The following is a 21,129-nucleotide window of genomic DNA, read 5'->3' as shown; positions in this document are numbered from 1 at the left end:
TGACAGACTTTGTCTTTAATTTACTGTAAAACTCCACATTAAAATATCTTAGTTTATATGTATTATTATTAAAGACTACTTTTTCCCCTTTAAATATGATCTAATCCAAGGCTGTATGTACAGTACATAACCAGATCCTGTAATTAAATCAAGACAACACTGCTGTATAAAGTGGGCTCTAAAATACCTCTCCATCTGAAAAAGCAAAAGCAAGTAATGTTACTTATATTGATTTTGTAAACGTAAAAAATACTGACTTACCGCGAGTATCCAGATAACGACGATGACTGATGATAATGATGATTATATCATTCGTCTGTGCTAGGCCTAAGAAATCATCTCACCATAGTAGGAGCAGCTACAGATAAAATAATAAAAACTCCTATCTTTACATCACTAAAATGAAATAAGAAGCCGCTTACAGACGCTCACCTCCACACATGTAATTGTAAACACAACGCTGACATCTTCACTTCCAGGTCAAGAAGAAGCTGTCAATCAAAAACTCAGTAAGCCAATGAGAACACACCACTCCTGGCCCCGCCCCCGCGAGAGATTTGTGTCAGAAAGACGAACGAAAACTCTGGGATCGTAAACGAAAACTTCAGAAGCATAAATGAAAACTCTGGAAATGCTTTTGTAAGTAAAGATCAGTGAAAGAAAGAAAAGAAACTGTTAGCAAAACATGCAGTGTATTAAAAACAAAGTCAAACATTTTGCCTGCGATTTATTTTTTTAAGTTTCAAAGACATTTTATTCAGTTTCAATTTCTATTTTTATTAGTTTTTTTGAAAAGTTACGTTCATTATTTTTGGAACAAACATAATTCCATAATATTCATCACAGACATTAATACTGAAAATTGATACAGTTATAGTTCTGTTCAATATATATAGTAATTTTTGTTTAACATTATTAATTGTTTTAAAGTAATTTTAGTTAAACATTATTTTTTGTATTGTTTTATTTTGTAATGTTTATAATAGAGCCGTTAGTCTGAAATTGATTCTTTATTATAGTGAAGTTTAGAGTAGATCCATCTGAGATCGATTGCCCATGTCAAGCTCTCTCTCTCACGGTATCGCGAGAGTTCCTCCATGCGGGCAAACGCTATCAGGTGAGATCGCGAGAGTTGGCTCACACGAGTAAACGCCATCAATGGAAAACATCACTCATCATGCGTTGTGATCTTTCTCCGTTTATTCTCAGGTAACGGATCACTAAAGTTAGTATAAATCACTTAGAAAACAAGTTTAAATGTTGATGACGTGTATGTTTTATTTGAAAGTGTAAAAGTTTATTTTGAGTGTGTTAGTGCGTGATTATGCAGCACATGGTAGTTGGTCCTGACGCATGGTTGCGTGATGTTATGGTTTTCGCCATGGGGAAAAGCTTAATTATTTTTGTGCTATATTAACCCCTTTTTGTATTTCACCCATAAACTTAAATGCATTCAGAATTTATATTGATCTATCATAAAGTAACTGATGCTAATTCAGACTTTATTCTGTTTCTCTATTAAAATATTGACATATCTAGAAAAGTAGTAAAGAACTGTAAGAAAAACAGTTAAAAGCACAAAGACAAAAATAATTGTTCATATTTGAGGTCCACAAATCCTCTCAGTCTATTGACAGCAATGAAATGAGCTTTAAGTGTCAATTTACAGCAGATCTGAAGACATCAGCATAATAAATGAGGTGAAAACAGGAACTACTGACATGAAATAAAGAGTGTTTTCAGCAGTTTCTCTGTTAATATTGATGATCCTCAGACTATCAACACTCATTCAACAAGACATTCACAGGGGGCGTTGACCAGGCCATACAGCATGACAAGGTATTCGTAGTGCCCTGTAGGGGTGATGAAGGCGGTCTTCCACTCGTCCCCCTCACGTATCCGGATGAGGTTGTACGCGCTGCGGAGGTCCAGCTTCGTAAACACAGTGGCACCACGGAGATGTTCCAGGGCCGCTGGGACGAGAGGAAGGGGATACCTGAACTTGACGGTGATTTTATTGAGTGAGCGATAGTCTATGCATGGCCGCAAGCCTCCGTCCTTTTTAGCCACAAAGAAGAAACTGGAAGCAGCAGGGGAAGTAGACGGCCTGATGTATCCTTGGGCTAGGGCTTCCTTGATGTAATCCTCCATGGCCTTCTCCTCCGGGATGGATAATGGGTAGATCTTACCCTTCGGCACTGGTTCACCCGGAAGCAGGTCGATGGCACAGTCCCATGGCCGGTGTGGAGGCAGCTTGGAAGCCCTCTGCGGGCAGAAGACATCGCTGAAGGGGGCGTAACACTTGGGGATGTCGGTGGAGCGTTGTTCAACTGGACTCTCGATGGAAGTTGCACAGAGGGAGAGATCAGAAGATGGCACAGGAAGTTCAGTTAGACAGCGAGAGAAACAGGTGTCGCCCCACTTCAGGATTTCGCCCGTCTTCCAGGAGATGGTCGGGTTGTGCTGCTCCAACCAGGGGCGCCCTAGAACCACGTCAGCGGTGGAATCCTCCAGAACCAGCAGATGTAATTCTTCCTGATGAAGTAGACCAACTTGAAGCTTGAGGGGTCCTGCCACTGTACGAACACTCTTACGGCTGAGAGGCTTGCCTGTTATGGAGTTGATCTGGTAGATCGTCGGAGACGGAGAGGTCTTAAGACGTAGCTGCCGGCAGAGGGCGCCGGAGACGAAGTTGCCGGCTGACCCTGAATCGAGGAGCGCGACCACTGTAAGGGAGATATCAGCGGCAGTAAGATTGACGACAGTGGTGAGTGGTTTCATCTTATGAGTAGAAGGAATGATGGCACTCACCATGGGTCGAGGAGGTCGTGTGGGGCACGCCGTAATCACATGCCCAGGAGCGCCACAGTACAAACATAAGTTTAGGGTCAGCCGACGGCGGCGCCCAGCGGGAGACAAACGGGAGTTTTCTACGTCCATTGATTTCGTTGGCTGGTTCTGGGGAGCTGACGGGTTCGGATCGACAGAGGAGCATGTTGGGAAGTGACGGGTCCTGGTGCTCTTGGAGGCACGTCTGCATGCGAGTGGTACAATGAATGGAGAGCTGGATGAACTTCTCAAGGTCGATGGAGTCCTCGCATGCAGCGAGATGCAGCCGTACCCGAGGTTCCAATCCTTGACGATAGGTAGTGATGAGAGCTTGTTCGTTCCATCCGCTAACTGCAGCAAGCGTTCTAAATTGCAAAGCATAATCATAAATAGACATTGATCCTTGTTTTAAATTGTAGAGTTTCTCACCAGCAGATGAATTTGTAATCGGTTTTCCGAACACCTCCCGGAAGTGGGAAATAAACGCCAGATAGGACTGTGTTATAGCACCATGTTGTGACCAGATGGAATCGGCCCATTTCAATGCTTTGCCGCTTAACTGAGAGATGATGAAGGCGATTTTAGACGTTTCGCTCGGGTACAGGTGCGGCTGCATCTCCAGGACCAGTTCGCATTGCAGCAGGAATCTGCTGCAATCCTCCGCCAATCCTGAGTAGGGCGCCGGTTTGGCCATGGAACTGGCGTACGGCAGCGGTGAAGAAGGTCCTGTGGTGCTGGCAGTGGTGTTCGCTGGTGCAGGTGAGGGAGACGTGACTGGAGATGGTGGCGGTGGATTGGTGGTGAGGGTTCGCCGAAGCGCATCCACCAAGGCCTGGAATGGATTTGGCTGGCTCATACTGGGTCTGCGGTGTTGGTCCGGTCTTCTGTTACGGTACACAGGAGGCAGACACAGATGTAAACAAGTAACTTGGCTATTGACACCAGTAGAGCAAGAAGCATTCAACAGGTAAGCAGAGGTGAGTCAATGGATGTTAAGATGATAATAATGGAGATAGTTACTGTCCTTTTTTTTCAGATGCGGAGATGAATGGATACGCTGGAGCTTGGAGATCGCTGGAGGTGGCTGGAGCTGGCTGAAGCACACACACACACAGTAGACGTGGCACACAGAGGGAAGGAGACACGCTGGAGACTGGTAGGTATGAAGAGAGGAGTCCTTGAGGTAAGCATTAACACAGGTATATGGGAACAAGACCGGACATGGAGTGCTGTGTGCGTGTGCTCTTTATGGTGCTGCTGATGAGTGAGGTGATGAGGTGCAGGTGGCGGTGATCAGTACTCTGGGGAAGTTGTGCGCTGTGATTGGTGGATGTTGGAACCTGACGTGTCTGTGACAGAATGATGCTCAATGCTACTTTTCTTTCATTACAGTCATAAGAACATGTTCAGAGGTGAGAGAGACACTTCAGTAAAACACAATTTGTATTGATTCAGATCAAACTGTGTTGAAGTGAATCTTTTGTAAGAGTGAATGTGTTTTTCAGTGAGGAATGAAACTGCAGACGAGTTTCATCTGATAAACGTGTCTAATTCACTAATAAAACACTGATTCAGATCTGATTCAGACTCAATCCAGTTTGAATGTGAACAGGCTCTCAGGTCAAACATTAAACATTTTATTTCAATATTGATTGATCATTGTGTAGATCAGCTGATCGGATTGATCACTTGTAACTTAATATAGAGGGTATTTTTTAATGATTGCAGTTTTTTTTATTCCAGTGGATATAAAGTTCACATGCTTCTGCTTTGAGACTCATTTACACACTAAAACTCAATATTTTATGTTGGTTTGTGAAACATAGACATTTTCTTTTCTTACTCTTGACCTCCAGTGAGAAGAATGACATTAACTTAAATCCCATATTCCATGTTTTTATTTCAGACATTTCAGAGACCAACTCCAGTCCAGATAATCCAGTGATCCGGAATCTTCTAATGGACAGAAATGGTTCTGGGAAAAGCTCATCTGGAAACACTATTCTGGGAGATACCAGGTTTAAAGAGCACGAGTCTGAAGTTTGTGATGGTAAAACACACATGGGAGAAAAGCAGGTGCATGTGATTATTTCTACAGATCTACTGGATCCAGATCTGAATGAAGAGCAGCTGGAGATGAAGAAAGAGCAGCTGGTCTCTGGTTGTTCAGCAGGTCTCAGTTCAGTTCTGCTCACCATTCCTCTAGAGGATCCTGGATTTGGAAGTGTTTATTTGGTCCTGAAGTTCAGAAGTACATCATGATTCTGTTCACACATGGAGATGAACTGGAGGATCTGGAACTGGCATTGATGAACATCTAAACCTGAAAGATCGTGCTGTTGAATGAATGTGAAGGACGATTTTACTGTTTCAATATCGAGAGTAAATCAGACATTCAGGTACAAGAACTACTACAGAAGATCGAAGGAATGATGATGGGAAATGGTGGGAGATTTATCATGGAATGAATGAAGATGAGCTACAACAAGTTAATAGTCAGTTGTAGGTTGTTTTATTATGTTGTAAATGACAATAATAGAAAGAAACATGGCAGTTTGTCACAATGACCTTAAGGAAAGAATCCACAAAGTCTGTTTTAACAGTGATTTGATCGTTCTGTTGTAGTTTCAGGAGAAGATTCAGATTTTTCAACCAACCACCAAACTGTCCTGCCACATATTATGGCTTTAAGGAAACTACTTTGTTGCTCAGCACATAAAGATGAACTACTTATCGTGATTTCAAACTGTGGTGATGTGGTTTCTCCACTGCATGGATCTTCATGTGTATCTTCAGGTTACTTTTAAAAGAGAAACTCTTTCCAGACTGATCACACGTGTGTGTGCCGCTTCTCTCTGCTGTGGATCCTCTCGTGTGTTTTCAGAGATGATGACACACTGAATCTGTTGTCACAGTGTGAACACTTGTAAGGTTTTTCTCCAGTGTGAATTCTCTGGTGCTGTTTTAAACTGTTTGCTGAAATAAAAGTCTTCTCACACTCAAAGCACATGTACTCTCTCACACCAGTGTGTATTTTTTCATGTTCATTTAAATATGACAGCAGTGAAAAACTCTTTCCACACACAGAACATGAATGTGGCTTCTCCTTTGCATGAACTGTCAGGTGTCTCCTCAGGTTTGATGCAGAGAGAAACGTTTTGCTGCATTTATGACATTCGAACTGCTTCTCTCCTGTATGAACTGCACTGTGAATCTCAAGACTTTGTTTTGATGTGAAACTCTTCCCGCATTGATCACATGTGAACGGCTTCTCTCCAGTGTGAACTTTCATGTGTTCCTTAAGATTTCCTCTTTGTGTGAAACTCTTCCCACACTGATCACATGTGAATGGCTTCTCTCCTGTATGAACTCTCATGTGAATCTCAAGATATTGTTTGGTTGAGAAACTCTTTCCACACTGAGTGCAGGTTGTAGATTTCTTGGCTCTTCTTTTCTTTAAAAATGAATTTTTTGTCTTTGAGTGACTCAAAGGTTTTTCTCCAGGTTTGACATGATGTTCCTCCTCCACTTCACTCAGTTCTTCACTCTCCTCCTTCACTTCCATCAGCTCTGAAATTACAAAAAAAGTTAATTTTCAGTATATTAAAGTGATTCAAAATGAGGATTATGAAAGTGAAAGAACATAAAAGTGAACCTTCATGTACTGAAGTAGACGACTGCTATGAAATATTCTGATCACTTTGATGCCTTTTTATATGTCCCTGAAACACTTATTATATTTAAAACATTATAGACAAATCACCTTGTTTCTGTAGTGAGAACTATTAAATATGTTGATGAATCACAATTATTGACATATTTTGACACCAACTTTTAGATTGATATTTATTTTATTAAAACTGTTTAATTATTAAGGGTTGGTCACACTTTTTCTTTCTTGAATGTGGGACACTGAAAACAAACTCAAGTGAATTTTGACCCTCAACCCCGTTATGAATTTTCCTCATCTTAAAACTGTGACGCCCAGGAAGTGACATCATCTGGGCTCTTTCTACAGCATGATGGGAGGACAAGAAAATAATCCCAATCCATCGTCTCAGTTTTTACACAAACTGTACAGTGTTGATCACATTCATCAACCCTGTTACCAAAGTTACTGTAAGAAGAATAATCTATATAATTATGAATAACTTCTAGATTTTATGAAAAATACAACTTATAAATCATTTTTTGTTTAAGTCAAGCTTAAAACCCTGTCAGCCATTCTGGAAAGTGAATTTACTTCATACAGTTTGGTGTTTACTGATATTACTATTTTTTCTATTTTGAAACTTGACTAAAATTTTGGTTATATTATTGCAAATTTTGAACCAGATGTAAAATAATCTGTATTGTTACCTGATGTTTATAATCAATATGAACATTTTTCAAATCTCACTTTACTGACCATTTGTTGAATATTAGATTAACTGCATATCTAAATGTGTTGTTGAATCTTTCATGCATGAATGAAGAATAAACACCAACCTCTTTGTTCTTCAGTATCTTCAGTGTATTTCTTTCTGCAGGGTTCTGGATCACTCGTGTTCTCACTGTCCTCCTTAATAAACTCCATCTTTACTGGTTTCAGCTCTTCCTGATGCTCCTTTAATGGGAATATCCCAGCATTTATTGATGTATTCCAGTGGAAGGAGCTTCACTTATGATGTCACTGCTGTGGGAGGAGCTTCACTGATGATGAATCCCAGTGTGGGAGGAGCTGATCTGCCAAAATAAAAATATATCAGTTACGGGGTTTGTTTTTATATATAAATGATAACAGAATATAATGTAAAGAAATTATTCCAAATATGTATAATGGTAAGGAAAACAGTTTTACACATAAAGACAGATTTAAATGTAGATATTTGTAGTCATCAAATCCCCTCAGTCTGTTGACAACAATGAAATAAGCTTTAAGTGTCAATTTACAGCAGATCTGAAGACAGCAGCATAATAAATGAGGTGAAAACAGGAACTATTGACATGAAATAAAGAGTGTTTTCAGCTGTTTCTCTGTTAATATTGATGATCCTCAGACTATCAACACTCATTCAACAAGACATTCAGATCATTAGCAGATCATCTCACTTTATTCTGAGTGTTTGCTGATAGAAACTGATTATTTGAGTTACAATGTATGAGAAAATCCTATAAACTGCTCTAGTGAAAGACAATACTGTTATTTCTCACAACATGACATGGATAAAACACCAATAATTCAAAAACACTAATGACACTCACCTTCATCAACCACTGCTGCTTGATAACTATGAATTAACTATAACTATGAAACATGGTTTGATTTTATGATAAGATTCATTGTAATAAAGTAATTATATCTTTAACATGTAACAGTTTTATGTGCAGAAACTGAAAACTCTCCCCGTCTCAGACTCACAAATCCTGCTGGAAAGATCTCACTTAGAGAAAAACTCTGAGATTTTAGATTTCTACTTAAACTATTTGCAGTTTTTGTAAATCTTTAACTCACTGTATGGACATCACTGCATAAGGAACTACTTTGTCACTTTCTGGAACATGTTTTTATTTTTTATTAATATGGTCATTTATCTAAAAGTAATATAAATGTTTTTCTTTTAATTTAGTATGATGTTGTTATTAAACAGTGTTTCGTTTTGAGCGAATCAATCGGGTGAATCAATGATTTAGTGGTGCACTCATAAAGAGAGCCATTTACTTAATTCCTGAATGAATCAGCCATTTGAACGAATCAAATGAATGAAGGACTCAATGAATCACTCATAAAGGCATTTTCTGCCACCTACTGGCAGTTTTAGATTCTTTTTTAGAGTATAACTTCAATAAATAAATCATATTTATATATTAATAATTATCATTTACTCATCCTCATGTTGAATCAAATGAAATTTAAAGCCACTTTTTGTAATGTCTCTTAGATGATCTTTTGGGGGTAATTTCTCAGCCAAATTTGACATGCGATTAAATTGTGATTAATTAGATTAATTAATCACCACATTGTGCAATTAATCAGATTAATTTATGTAAAACTAAATGTTTTGTTTTTATTTGGTAAAATGTTTAGCAGCTGTGGTTGTTGAAGATGAGTGTTTGTTTTTGTATTATTGGTGTCATATTGTGAGAAATAACAGAATTGTCTTTAATTAAAGAAGTTTATAGTCTTTTCTCATATATTGTGACTCAAATAATCAGTTTCTATCAGCAAACACTCAGAATAAAGTGAGATGATGTGAATGTCTTGTTGAATGAGTGTTGATAGTCTGAGGATCATCAATATTAACAGAGAAACAGCTGAAAACACTCTTTATTTCATGTCAATAGTTCCTGTTTTCACCTCATTTATTATGCTGATGTCTTCAGATCTGCTGTAAATTGACACTTAAAGCTCATTTCATTGCTGTCAGCAGACTGAGCGGATTTGTGGACCTCAAATATGAACAATTATTTGTCTTTGTGCTTTTAACTGTTTTTCTTACAGTTCTTTACTACTTTTCTATTTGACAATATGTTAATGGAGAAACAGAATAACAGAATAGCACAAAAAAATAAATAAAGAAGAAAAAAAATCAGGCATATTTAGAACAAGAATCATTTGACAACATTCAAACATTGTATTGAAGGATCACAGTGAAGCTCAAAATACTCTTTATTTGTCATTTTAATTAAATCTTTATACTATATAAATCTTTATACTTTATACCACTTTCCTTCAAACCACTAGCTTTCACCCATTTGCCAGCAAGAAGTTTTTAATCATTTAAAATATAATGACATTTAGTATGATCTCTCTTATATTTTTATTAAATACAGGTCAAAATAACTGATTCCTTTTTGCATTAAATATATCTGTTACACTAAATGATAATGGGACAGTAAAACATTTTGTTTTCACAAAAGTAATTTGAAACATTAAACAGAAAAAACACTAAATGAAATGTGTCTATGTAAAATCACTTTTGTACATTTCATTAGATGCAGACACTACAGTTTGATATCTGGACTATAACTGTATAAAAACAAACACAGTAACTGATTTATTTTTGATTTGGGCAGATCATCTCCTCCAACCAATCTGCAGTTCAGTCAACAAAGCCCCGCCCACTGCAAATTCACTTAATGAAGCTCCGCCCACAGCCGTTCTCCAATAAATGCTGAAATATTCCCATCAGATGAGCACTGAAGCTTCAGGAAGAGCTGAAAACTGCCAAGAACATGAGTGATCCAGAACCCTGCAGAATGAAACACACTGAAGATACTGAAGAACAAAGAGGTTGGTGTTTATTCTTCATTCATTCATGATGCTGAACAACATTCATGTTAGAAAGATTCAAGCACTTCTGCACATTTACAGAAACAGTTAAACTATGAAATTAAACAATGTTCTTTTCTAACAAAAGCTCAGGAAAGGGAGGTTTGAGAAACTTTCACATTGATTGTCAACATCAGATCAAACTAAATATTTACATATTTTACATTTATTTCATTTGGTTCACAATTTGCAGGAGTGTTACCAGAATTTAGCCATTTTCAATATAGTTTACAACATTGTTCAACTTTCCAGAATGGCTGACAGGGTTGTGAGTGTAACTTGAGCAAAATCTCTTCTTACAGTAACTTTGGTAACAGGGTTGATGAATGCAGTCATTCATTTGTGTAAAAACTGAGACAATGGATTGAGATTATTTTTTCTTGTCCTCCCATCATGCTGTAGAGAGAGCCCAGATGATGTCACTTCCTGGGCGTTTTTGAAAGGAGGAAAATCATGTCAGAAGTAAGTGTTGAGAGAATCATGTAGGACACTGATAATAACATGTTTAAAGATCAGTCAGTCTAGACTTTGAGCATGTGAACTTTCTACAGAGACGGCAACGGTCAAGATATGACATCACACTCTGTGGAATCTCTTTTAAAAACATAAATAAATAATAATCACTCAAAACTTTTAAAATATTCAATCTACTCCACTTTACTGCAAACTTCACTTGATCTTGTGTTTCTGGTGTCCCACATTCACATGTGTATGAATGGAAAGAGAAGTCTACTGTGAACAGCCCTTAATAATTACACAGTTTTTGGGAAAATAAATTAAATTTAAACTTAACCTAAAAGTTGATGTCAAAATATGGCTAATATAACATTAGATAATTTGGACACAGTCATCTCTTATAACAGATCACTAATGTTGCATTTCCTGTAAAGCTGCTTAGAAACGTTATGTATTTAATGTATTTAACATAAATAGATTTTATTACAAGTGAAAATTGTAGATTTTTTTTTTTTAATTTAAAAATGCAAAAAAGAGGTTAAGTTTATTACAACAATGGTTTTTAAATTTCAGCCTATATGCAGCCATTGAGTACTACAGCCATATATTGGTTATTGATATTGATGTTTTTATACAATCATATGTAACCAAAATTACCACAATTTTAGGTTTCGGCTGCCTGAACTTGCTGGAATGATTTTTTTTTTACTTAAGTTAAGTAATATAACATAAAAATAAGTTTATTTTACATAAAAAATATACCTCAGTCAGGTATACTTTTCTAAAGCTTAGATTTAAACTGAGTTTAAATCTATGTTACAGTGTGGGTATGGAAAGTATTCAGACCCCCTTAAATTTTTCACTCTTTGTTATATTGCAGCCATTTGCTGAAATCATTTAAGTTATTTTTTTTCCTCATTAATGTACACACAGCACCCCATATTAACAGAAAAACACAGAATTGTTGACATTTTTGCAGATTAAAAAAGAAAAACTGAAATATCACATGGTCATAAGTATTCAGACCCTTTGCTCAGTATTTAGTAGAAGCACCCTTTTGATCTAATACAGCCATGAGTCTTTCTGGGAAAGATGCAACAAGTTTTTCACACCTGGATTTGGGGATCCTCTGCCATTCCTCCTTGCAGATCCTCTCCAGTTCTGTCAGGTTGGATGGTAAACGTTGGTGGACATCCATTTTTAGGTCTCTCCAGAGATGCTCAATTGGGTTTAAATCAGGGCTCTGGCTGGGCCATTCAAGAACAGTCACGGAGTTGTTGTGAAGCCACTCCTTCGTTATTTTAGCTGTGTGCTTAGGGTCATTGTCTTGTTGGAAGGTAAACCTTCGGCCCAGTCTGAGGTCCTGAGCACTGTGGAGAAGATTTTCGTCCAGGATATCTCTGTTCTTGGCCACATTCATCTTTCACTCGATTGCAACCAGTCGTCCTGTCCCTGCAGCTGAAAAACACCCCCACAGCATGATGCTGCCACCACCATGCTTCACTGTTGGGACTGTATTGGACAGGTGATGAGCAGTGCCTGGTTTTCTCCACACATACCGCTTAGATTTAAGGCCAAAAAGTTCTATCTTGGTCTCATCAGACCAGAGAATCTTATTTCTCACCATCTTGGCAAACTCCATGCGGGCTTTCATGTGTCTTGCCCTGAGGAGTGGCTTCCGTCGGGCCACTCTGCCATAAAGCCCCGACTGGTGGAGGGCTGCAGTGATGGTTGACTTTCTACAACTTTCTCCCATCTCTCGACTGCATCTCTGGAGCTCAGCCACAGTGATCTTTGGGTTCTTCTTTACCTCTCTCACCAAGGCTCTTCTCCCCCGATAGCTCAGTTTGGCCGGACGGCCAGCTCTAGGAGGGGTTCTGGTCGTCCCAAACGTCTTCCATTTAAGGATTATGGAGGCCACTGTGCTCTTAGGAACCTTAAGTGCAGCAGAAATGTTTTTGTAACCTTGGAGAGATCTGTGCCTTGCCACAATTCTGTCTCTGAGCTCTTCAGGCAGTTCCTTTGACCTCATGGTTCTCATTTGCTCTGACATGCACTGTGAGCTGTAAGGTCTTATATAGACAGGTGTGTGGCTTTCCTAGTCAAGTCCAATTAGTATAATCAAACACAGCTGGACTCAAATGAAGGTGTAGAACCATCTCAAGGATGATCAGAAGAAATGGACAGCACCTGAGTTAAATATATGAGTGTCACAGCAAAGAGTCTGAATACTTAGGACCATGTGATATTTCAATTTCAAAGTTTGATGGCCTCCATCAGCAACAGGCAACCATTTCAGTGCACAGCACTGTGTCTAAACAGTGTTTGGAGGCATCGTATGTAGTGGCCAAAAGAATCGCTCAACTGGGTAAACCGCATACAATCGCCAGACTCTCATTTTGCCAGGCAGCGCAAGACATGTGCAGAATAATGATAGGCGATAGTGCAGCAGCCAAACTCGATGCATTGGTCTATGCACGGATGGTGCGCAGGCAATAACAGGGCGTGAGCGTGGCCTAGCTGCTCGCGTTCAGCAAGTAGCTCCACTTGTGAAATGGACACATTGCATGGTCCATCGCGAAGCACTAGCTGCTAAAAAAATGCGGGTTCTCTTTGACTCCGTGCTGAACCAATCCATGAAAATTATAAATCTCATCAAATCACGGCCGCTAAACTCTCGCTTGTTTGGGGTCCTCTGCCAGGAGATGGGGTCAGGGCACGAACAGCTGCTTCTGCACACTGAAGTTCACTGGCTCTCCAGGGGCGGGTGTTACAGCGGTTATATGAGCTGTGAGAGGAGGTGAAGTGGTTTTTGACAGAAATCAAATCAGATCTGGCGAAGCATCTGGATGACACTATGTGGCTTGCGTCTCTGTCCTATTTGGTCGATATATTTGACTGCTTGAATGGTCTCAACCTGTCTTTGCAAGGCCGCGAAACTCATATTTTGCTCCTTGCAGACAAAGTTCATGCCTTTACACAAAAACTAGACCTCTGGCATGGCCGCATCAGTCGATGGAACTGCGACATGTTCCCCATCCTTGCAGATTTTATCACTGATGCAGGCACGTCACACGATTTCTCCTCCCTATTTCAATCAGCGTTTGAGCACATGTCAGCAATGAGAAAACAATTTGTGACATACTTTAAAGAGGATTATCGCTCTTTTGCATGGGTTCGAGATCCGTTTGTGTGCACAGCAAACGAGCTATCAATTGTTATGCAGGAACAGCTTATTGAGCTGAAGAGTGACAGTAGACTGAAGGAACTCTTTAGCTCCTGCCCTCTTTCGTCATTCTGGGCAGCATTGATGCAGGAATACCCTAAATTCTGTGACGGGGGGGGACAAAGACAATATAACTGGGAGATACATTAATCCCATCAAAGGTAAGGTTTTTTTTTTTTGGGTTTCCCATAAACTATCTCTTAACTACTTAACTTCTATTATACAGGATACACAGTGGTCCACCGTAAATACAGTCTGTGACCTGTACAGAGTAGCATGCATGCCTTGGATAATCCAATAATGGAGTAAAATGTGTTTCAAAAATAGACCAAAGTTTTAGAAGGGGCCAAGGGGTGTACTCACACTAGACGATCTGAACCGTGCTTGAACATGTTTGACCCCCAAAACCCTTTTTTTTTCTGGCTGAAGCACATGCTGCATTTATTTGATCAAAAGTTCAGCAAAAAACAGTAAATTTTTTAAAATATTTTGACTATTTAAAATAGCTTTCTATTTGAATAGATTTTGAACTATAATTTATTTCTGTTGATGCACAGCTGAATTTTCAGCATCATTACTCCAGTCTTCAGTGTCACATGATATACTGATTTGCTGATTATCAATATTTAAAACAGTTGAGTACATTCTTTTTCAGGATTCTTTGATGAATAGAAAGATCCAAAGATCAGTATTTATCTGAAATAAAACACTTTTGTTGTTTGTTACACTATTCTGTTCAAAAGTTTGGAGTCAGTATAATTTTTATTATTTTTTGGGAAAAGAAATTATAGAAATTAGTAATTTTATTTAGCAAGGATGCATAAAATTAATCAAAAGTCATGATAAAGAAATGTTATAATGTTAAAAAATTTCAGATAGTGTTTATATCGATATCGGATCTATATTGTATTGACCGAAATTAAGAAATATATTGTGATATAAATTTTGTCCATATCGTCCAGCCCTACTTCAATATAGTCACATCAAAATGACTTAAAGGATAAGTTCATTTCCAGAATAAACATTTCCTGATAATTTACTCACCATGCATTTTGGATGTTCAATCGTTGGCCACCAGTGAAGTCACAATATGGAGAAAAAACCTTAATCTCAAAAACCTTAATTTCTTTGCGACTGAAGAAAGAAACGCATGAACATCTTGAATAACATGAGCGTGAGTAAATTATAAGGAAATTTTTGTTCTGGAAGTGAATTTATCCTTTAATCGTGCTCCAGCCTAGTGTGTATACTCCATAAGTTTAATCTCAATGCAGGGCTCCAGGTGCACGGGCACTACTGCCCTCAAATTATAGTCCTAATTAAATTAATTTATTACTTATAATTAGGTTTGTGTTTTTTTCAGTTTTTGTTTCATAATATATATATATATATTATGAAACAAAAACAGAAAAAAACACAAATAAAACAAAAATGGTGTGGAAAAAAAGATGTGTGTATGTTTGTATTAGAGCCGCACGATTAATCGAATGTGATTGTCATGCACATCTCGTCAGTAAAGTGGTCCTGTGATTAGTAGTAAATCTCCATCACCTGCTTTCAGATGGAGCAGCATTTACTATACAGAGACGTAGATCACTGACAAGCTAGAAGATGTAACACAATGATATAATCATGTGATTATGAAATCGTTTGCGATAATGACAGCTGTTTGCGTAGCTTCTCAGTGGCTCTGTGTAGGAAATGCTGATCCATCTGAAAATACCACATTTAATAACATGTTTTTACTCCAAACTCACTTCATTACGCCAGTCGAGTGTTTGAAATAAATCCCTTCTGTGAGATGATGTGGCTTCTTAAACAGAATAAGGCACACAATATTTCATAGTATTGTAAGCTTTATCGATTAGCATTGCATTATAGATATACTTTATTTTAATGAAAATTGTAATAATAAGATCTCAGATAAACCATATATTGCCATAGTCATGTGTTTTTTAGTCACGTTGAATCAATGAAAGCAGTTAAATCTTCCGTTTATTCAGCTGCAGTGATGGGCATTTCCTGGGTTTCTTCTGCGGGGCTTTTTTGGAGTTTATCTGGTTTTCGGATGGAGATTTACTGCTGATCTCAGAACCCTGCTTCACTGACAGATACACATGACAATCGCAGCTTCTGTCAAATCGTGATTTCGATTTATTGTGCAGCCCTAGTTTGTGTTAGTGGTACTGTTTAAATGTGTTTTGGTCAAAGTCAGGGTAGGTAATTTGGTTCAAAAACATTGATACGCTTGTTGAAATTCGCCTCACATCCCGATAGCAAACAATAAGTTAAGTGGTCTATATTTATTTATTTATTTATATGTATTAATATCGTCTAGGTGTAGGACCATAGAATGTTCGTCCAATCAAAATATTCGGTCCGAACTTTACGATAGGCTATTTTGCCTGCCTGTCAAGTATGTATTTGCATATCTCTGCACACCCTGTTTATGATGTGATCTATCATAAGCGTGTTCTAGCGAGAATGAAAGGTGCTATTATTGCAATATTATGCACTTTGCACTGTAATGTTTTCTCAACGGTGAATGAAGCATGAGGTAATCTGACAGCGTGGCATTTAATCCTCCACCAAAGCCGTCTCTCATCGTGTCACTGGTTAGTCTCTGCTCTGCCTGAGTGCGTTCATTTGTTTTGGAGGAGGTGTGGCTTTGCAGAGTGATTATGCTGGGAGGGTGGGAATCTTATGCTTTTAAAGCTAGCTTGCTATTACTAGCCTTTACGAAATCGCCTACCCTACCTTTATGTAGTTTAAACTGTTTAACAGTTTTCTGTTGATTTTTATTTAATTTAGGTCGGGGTGTGTTTGCAAAAACCCCTATCTCACAAGGTTCCTTTATTCTGGAGTACAGAGGAACTTTAGTGGAAAAAGGGAAATTGTGAAAATATGTAAATAATAATTATGCATACTTTTTCAAACACAGAGGGCGTGACTGCTGGTGAGTAGCCTGTATTTTACTGTATTTTAAAAATGTGTTTCTTAACCCTGAAACTAAATATCAACACAGTTTTGGGGCAGGTTATAGTGATTACTAATTATGTATTCCTTTCCAGAGCATAACTTTAGTGAACATTTGTAACAATAATTTTTTCCCCATATAGCATTGATGCCTCCTTTGATGACGGCTCTCTTGGGAGACTTGTAAATGACAGCCCAAAGCCAAATGGCAAAATAAAAAAAAATTAACTGGATGGAAAGCCTCATCTTTGTTTATTTTCAATGAAAGACATAAATAAAGATGAGGAGATCACTTATGATTATGGAGGACAAGACTTGCCATGGCGTTCTCACTGTGGGCAGGAACTGTGCAAGGTAGAATATTTCCAAATGATATTCAAGTATTTATACTAATATCATCCAGTTGTTTCAGTTTTTTTCTGTCTTCCAGTTTGTCCATAAGCCTGTCGCTGCAGCCATAATGGGAAGTGTAGTCACTTCTGCTAAAGAGGTTTTTTAACACTTTTGTCAATTTAGTTTTTCACTCGTTGTAACAAGACCTGAAGTGAAATTCTCTTATTGCTACAAAATGTGATTCAGCAGTACACTATTGTCAAAACACTTGTGTGTTATCAGTATACTGAAAGCCTTGTGACCTCATAAACCACGAGTTAAACACACACTAGTGTTGTTAAAGCAGATTATCATGAGTTAGACAAGCCCCCAAAAAATTACATAACAGTGCAAAGATGCTGAAATAATTGTCACAGAGTGAAGTGACATGATAACTTGGCTAAGCACACTCTTGGACAGATGCTGCACTTGCACTACAGATCATCTGAAGAGCTGAAAGTTCTTCTGTGGACCACAAATATAACAACTAATGAACAGTGAAGGTCCTCTGACGCAATTATAATCATTTATTTTTTTCCAGTTATTGGCCAATAATTAATCGGCAGCTGATCATGATATATTGTGTACCTCTACTTGGTGTGATAATCCAAAAAATATGCAACTGCATCTTGAGTTTGAGCCGCATGAACATGCATTTGGGAAAGCAGCAACATTTATTCTTCACTTGCAGACTTTCCAATATTTTTGCGGATCTTACCAGACTTTACACCATTTCACCACACTGAAAATGGTTTATAAACACAGAAACTTAAAGGCCTCCTTACGGTTTTCCACCAGAAGACATAATTATCAGTATTGTAATTGTATTACTTTTCACAAATTAAATTACTACAACTATTTATTAAACATTATTACTATTATTATTAATTATGGATGTCATAGACGTTTTCATATTAGATGTTTATCATATTGCAATTCAAATTAGGGATGCTCATTAACAACGCTGACACACGGGCAACTAAAGCACAAAGAATTTATAACATTCTATAATGTTCTTATTATAATTGTGGCAAGATGTGACAAATGACTTAATGACATAGTTGGACAGTCTCTGAGAGGACAAATTATAATAGTAATTTTGAGCACATTTTGTATGTTTATTTATTTATTTTAAACTAACTTTTTAACTTTTTTTGCATTTCTCTTAGGATGTCAACCCCCTATAGTCACCAAACACCACTTAGAATTGTGTTTCAACCTGCAAAAGCCAAAGAGCTTTGTAAATAAAATAGACATAGGCACATACAAGACGACCACAACATGTGCCGATGGACAGAACGTATATATGTCCATCAGAAATGGTAGTGACCCAGAATTTGAAGAGGGTGGGTCATACGTAGTCAAAAATTACACCCTCTCCAGAAAATATGGGCGGCCGTGCTTGTTTCTCACTCGCGCGACAAGAAAATTCAGAACAGCTCTATTGGCTGTAGTGGAGTCAGCAGAAAGAGCTGCTAAGGAGGTCCTCTACCCCCTTCCCAATATATGACTGGTGAAGACATTTTCTCAAACACCGGTCATCTTAGTCTGAAGGGAAAGATTGAAAAAGTGAGTGAATTTAAGAGCATAAATGAATATCTTGTACATTATTCTGATTACTTACCCTAGGCAACTGTAAGCTATTGTACTTGTGTTTCTCAGTCATGGTCCTTGAGTCCCGTAACATCTTGAATTAACCTTGATTGGGAATACAATATAAGGAATACACTGGAAATATTCAGTGTTGGGGTTCCTGGACCAGGACTGAAAAACACTCTGGTATTGTCCTCATCTGTGACACTGTCATTTTTCAGTTGCAAATGGCCAGGATAACTCAGGCCTAGGTTCCTATCCTTCCTGGACCTTAGTTTGAGGTGTGGATCCAAACTCCATGAGGTCTCATTATGGAGAGATGAAGCGTTGGTTGGTGGACCATGTGGAGCTCACCCACCTAAAGGCAAACATCAGGCCAAAAGGCACTGGAAAGTTTGACTCTTCAAACTACACAAGTGTCAAGGTGTACAATATTATTATTACCAACAAGGTATGTGCTGTTTCAAAATATCCATTATGTATACAAAGTTCATCTCTCACAATTATAAAGTGCTGTTTTCACAGAATTCATACACAGGACTACACTGCTGCTGCTTGACCTAACACAAATCCATCTGCATCTGGACCACAGAAATAAAAATCCATTCTACAAAAAGCTTGAGCAAGCTTTCAAAGAAAAAGGTTACAACATCATTAATGAGAAATTGCGGGGGGGGGGGGGGGGGGAAACTTGGCAACATGATAACTACCTACAAAAGGACTAAAGACTGGTGTCGGGCAACAGGAGAGGGAAAAGTTACATGGGAGTATTACAAGGTTGCAGTGCTTATTGTATTACAATTGCTGCAGAATCACTGGGTTAAAATCATTTTTAAAGCATCTCTATTTACACTTTTTCCACAGCAAATGGAAGATTTATTTTGGAAATGTGGAGTTGAGAGTCCAACATCAGGAACAATATGCTCAACTCCTCTATTCAACACTACCTCATCCCAGACTACAGCTTCACAGGCCTCAAGCTCCCAAGAACAGCTTCTCCCAGAAGAGCAACCAGGTCCCTCCACTGCAGAAACACACAGGAGACAAACACTCTATGATGTTTTGAAGCACATTCAGAGGAGAACAGCTGCTCTAGAGTCACTAGTGCGGCCTGACTGAGCGCCGAAGAAGGCTTAAAGAGAGGCGAAGAAGAGTGTTTGAAACAAAAAACTCTAACCTGCCTTAGAGAAATAATTCAACCGCTAAAAAAAAAATCTGTAAATCACAGGAAATGATAATTGTTCTCTTAAAAATAGTTGAACTATATACACTCCATTCCCCTGTGCATCACATCATTTACAACACCGGCAGAAGGCTTTGGTGTCTTGGCCTGAAACAGTTCTTCTCTGCCTCTGCCTTCCTCTTTGCCTTTCCTCTGTCGTCACCTTCCTTTTCAGCACTCATTTTCAATACTTTTATACTTCTAAACTATCGAACTCAGCTTGGAAACAACTGGCGCCGCCGCATGAACATTAACTTTTGCTCATGAGCGTGAGAGTCATTCTCCACGATGATTGGCTGAGAAGACATTACGTGATATGAGATGCGTAGCACCGAGTTAACTTTCTCATCACAATCATGAATCATCCACAGCTAGATAAACAAGTGAAGAGTTTGGTTCCAAAACGCGATAAACGCCATTTTCAAAAAATTTAGTTTCCGCCAAAATCAGTATTGTATCTAGTCGGTATTGAAAAGTCATTTATTAATTTTGCGCAAAATGCGATATCCGTCGTGTTGTTCTGTCATGTTTTCTCCCTTTCTTCCCAAAACACAACAAACGCCAGTCTCCTTTTTCTGCAGAATGCGATATATCCGCTCTCAACCAATCACAGCGCACCATTCCACGCACTGTAAACATTTAAGGCTTTTTTAAAAGCCGTTTTTAATACCAAAAGTGTGTTTATTTATTGGCGCCAGATACTCTTTAATCGGTAATGACAAATAATTCATAACATTAACAAGATGACCATTTTGGGAGCGACGGTTGAATGTATTTTTAGTAAAATGGCTGAATATAAGATAAATATTGGCAAAGTTTAGACTCTGTCATATATGTGAATCAACTTACTTTGTTGTGTATTTTCAATTTGAAAAATAACTTTTATATTGACGAATTAATTGCATTTTGAAAAAAAAAAAAGTGTCATGGATTTATTGCATTTTGGGGGAAAAAAATAATACGTTTTTATAATAAACTTTTTAAAATCAAAATGTAGATTTGAATTTTTAATGTTTTTATATCCAAAAGATGCTATATGAAAGTTTGAAAGAGAAAATAGGGGTTTTCATCTTGCCACTTTCTTGGTAAAGAAAACACCTTTTTACTCAAAATAATCAAAATGGAGTTATTGCGTTTTGGAAC

The 21,129-nt window shown here is 38.1% G+C and overlaps 1 protein-coding gene and 1 long non-coding RNA gene across 2 annotated transcripts; one reads left to right on the top strand and one right to left on the bottom strand.

The window, feature by feature from the left end:
• Nucleotides 1-5,499: 5,499 nt before the first annotated feature.
• Nucleotides 5,500-7,852, bottom strand: LOC125243206 (zinc finger protein 239-like). Its single transcript, XM_048152708.1, has 2 exons — nucleotides 7,318-7,852; nucleotides 5,500-6,399 (listed from the first exon to the last, which is right to left on the bottom strand). The coding sequence occupies exons 1-2, from the start codon at nucleotides 7,403-7,405 to the stop codon at nucleotides 5,660-5,662; spliced, it is 828 nt and encodes a 275-aa protein (XP_048008665.1). The 5' UTR covers nucleotides 7,406-7,852; the 3' UTR covers nucleotides 5,500-5,659.
• An 8,112-nt stretch (nucleotides 7,853-15,964) lies between these two features.
• On the top strand, nucleotides 15,965-20,478 carry LOC125249242. The gene is made up of 5 exons (XR_007180520.1): nucleotides 15,965-17,153; nucleotides 18,341-18,740; nucleotides 18,986-19,215; nucleotides 19,290-19,406; nucleotides 19,629-20,478. It is a non-coding gene; the product is annotated as an uncharacterized LOC125249242 (long non-coding RNA).
• The last annotated feature ends 651 nt before the right edge of the window (nucleotides 20,479-21,129 follow it).

Source organism: Megalobrama amblycephala, linkage group LG1 (genome assembly GCF_018812025.1).
Source record: "Megalobrama amblycephala isolate DHTTF-2021 linkage group LG1, ASM1881202v1, whole genome shotgun sequence".
Taxonomy (NCBI): domain Eukaryota; kingdom Metazoa; phylum Chordata; class Actinopteri; order Cypriniformes; family Xenocyprididae; genus Megalobrama; species Megalobrama amblycephala.
This window is presented reverse-complemented; position numbering and strand designations above follow the sequence as displayed.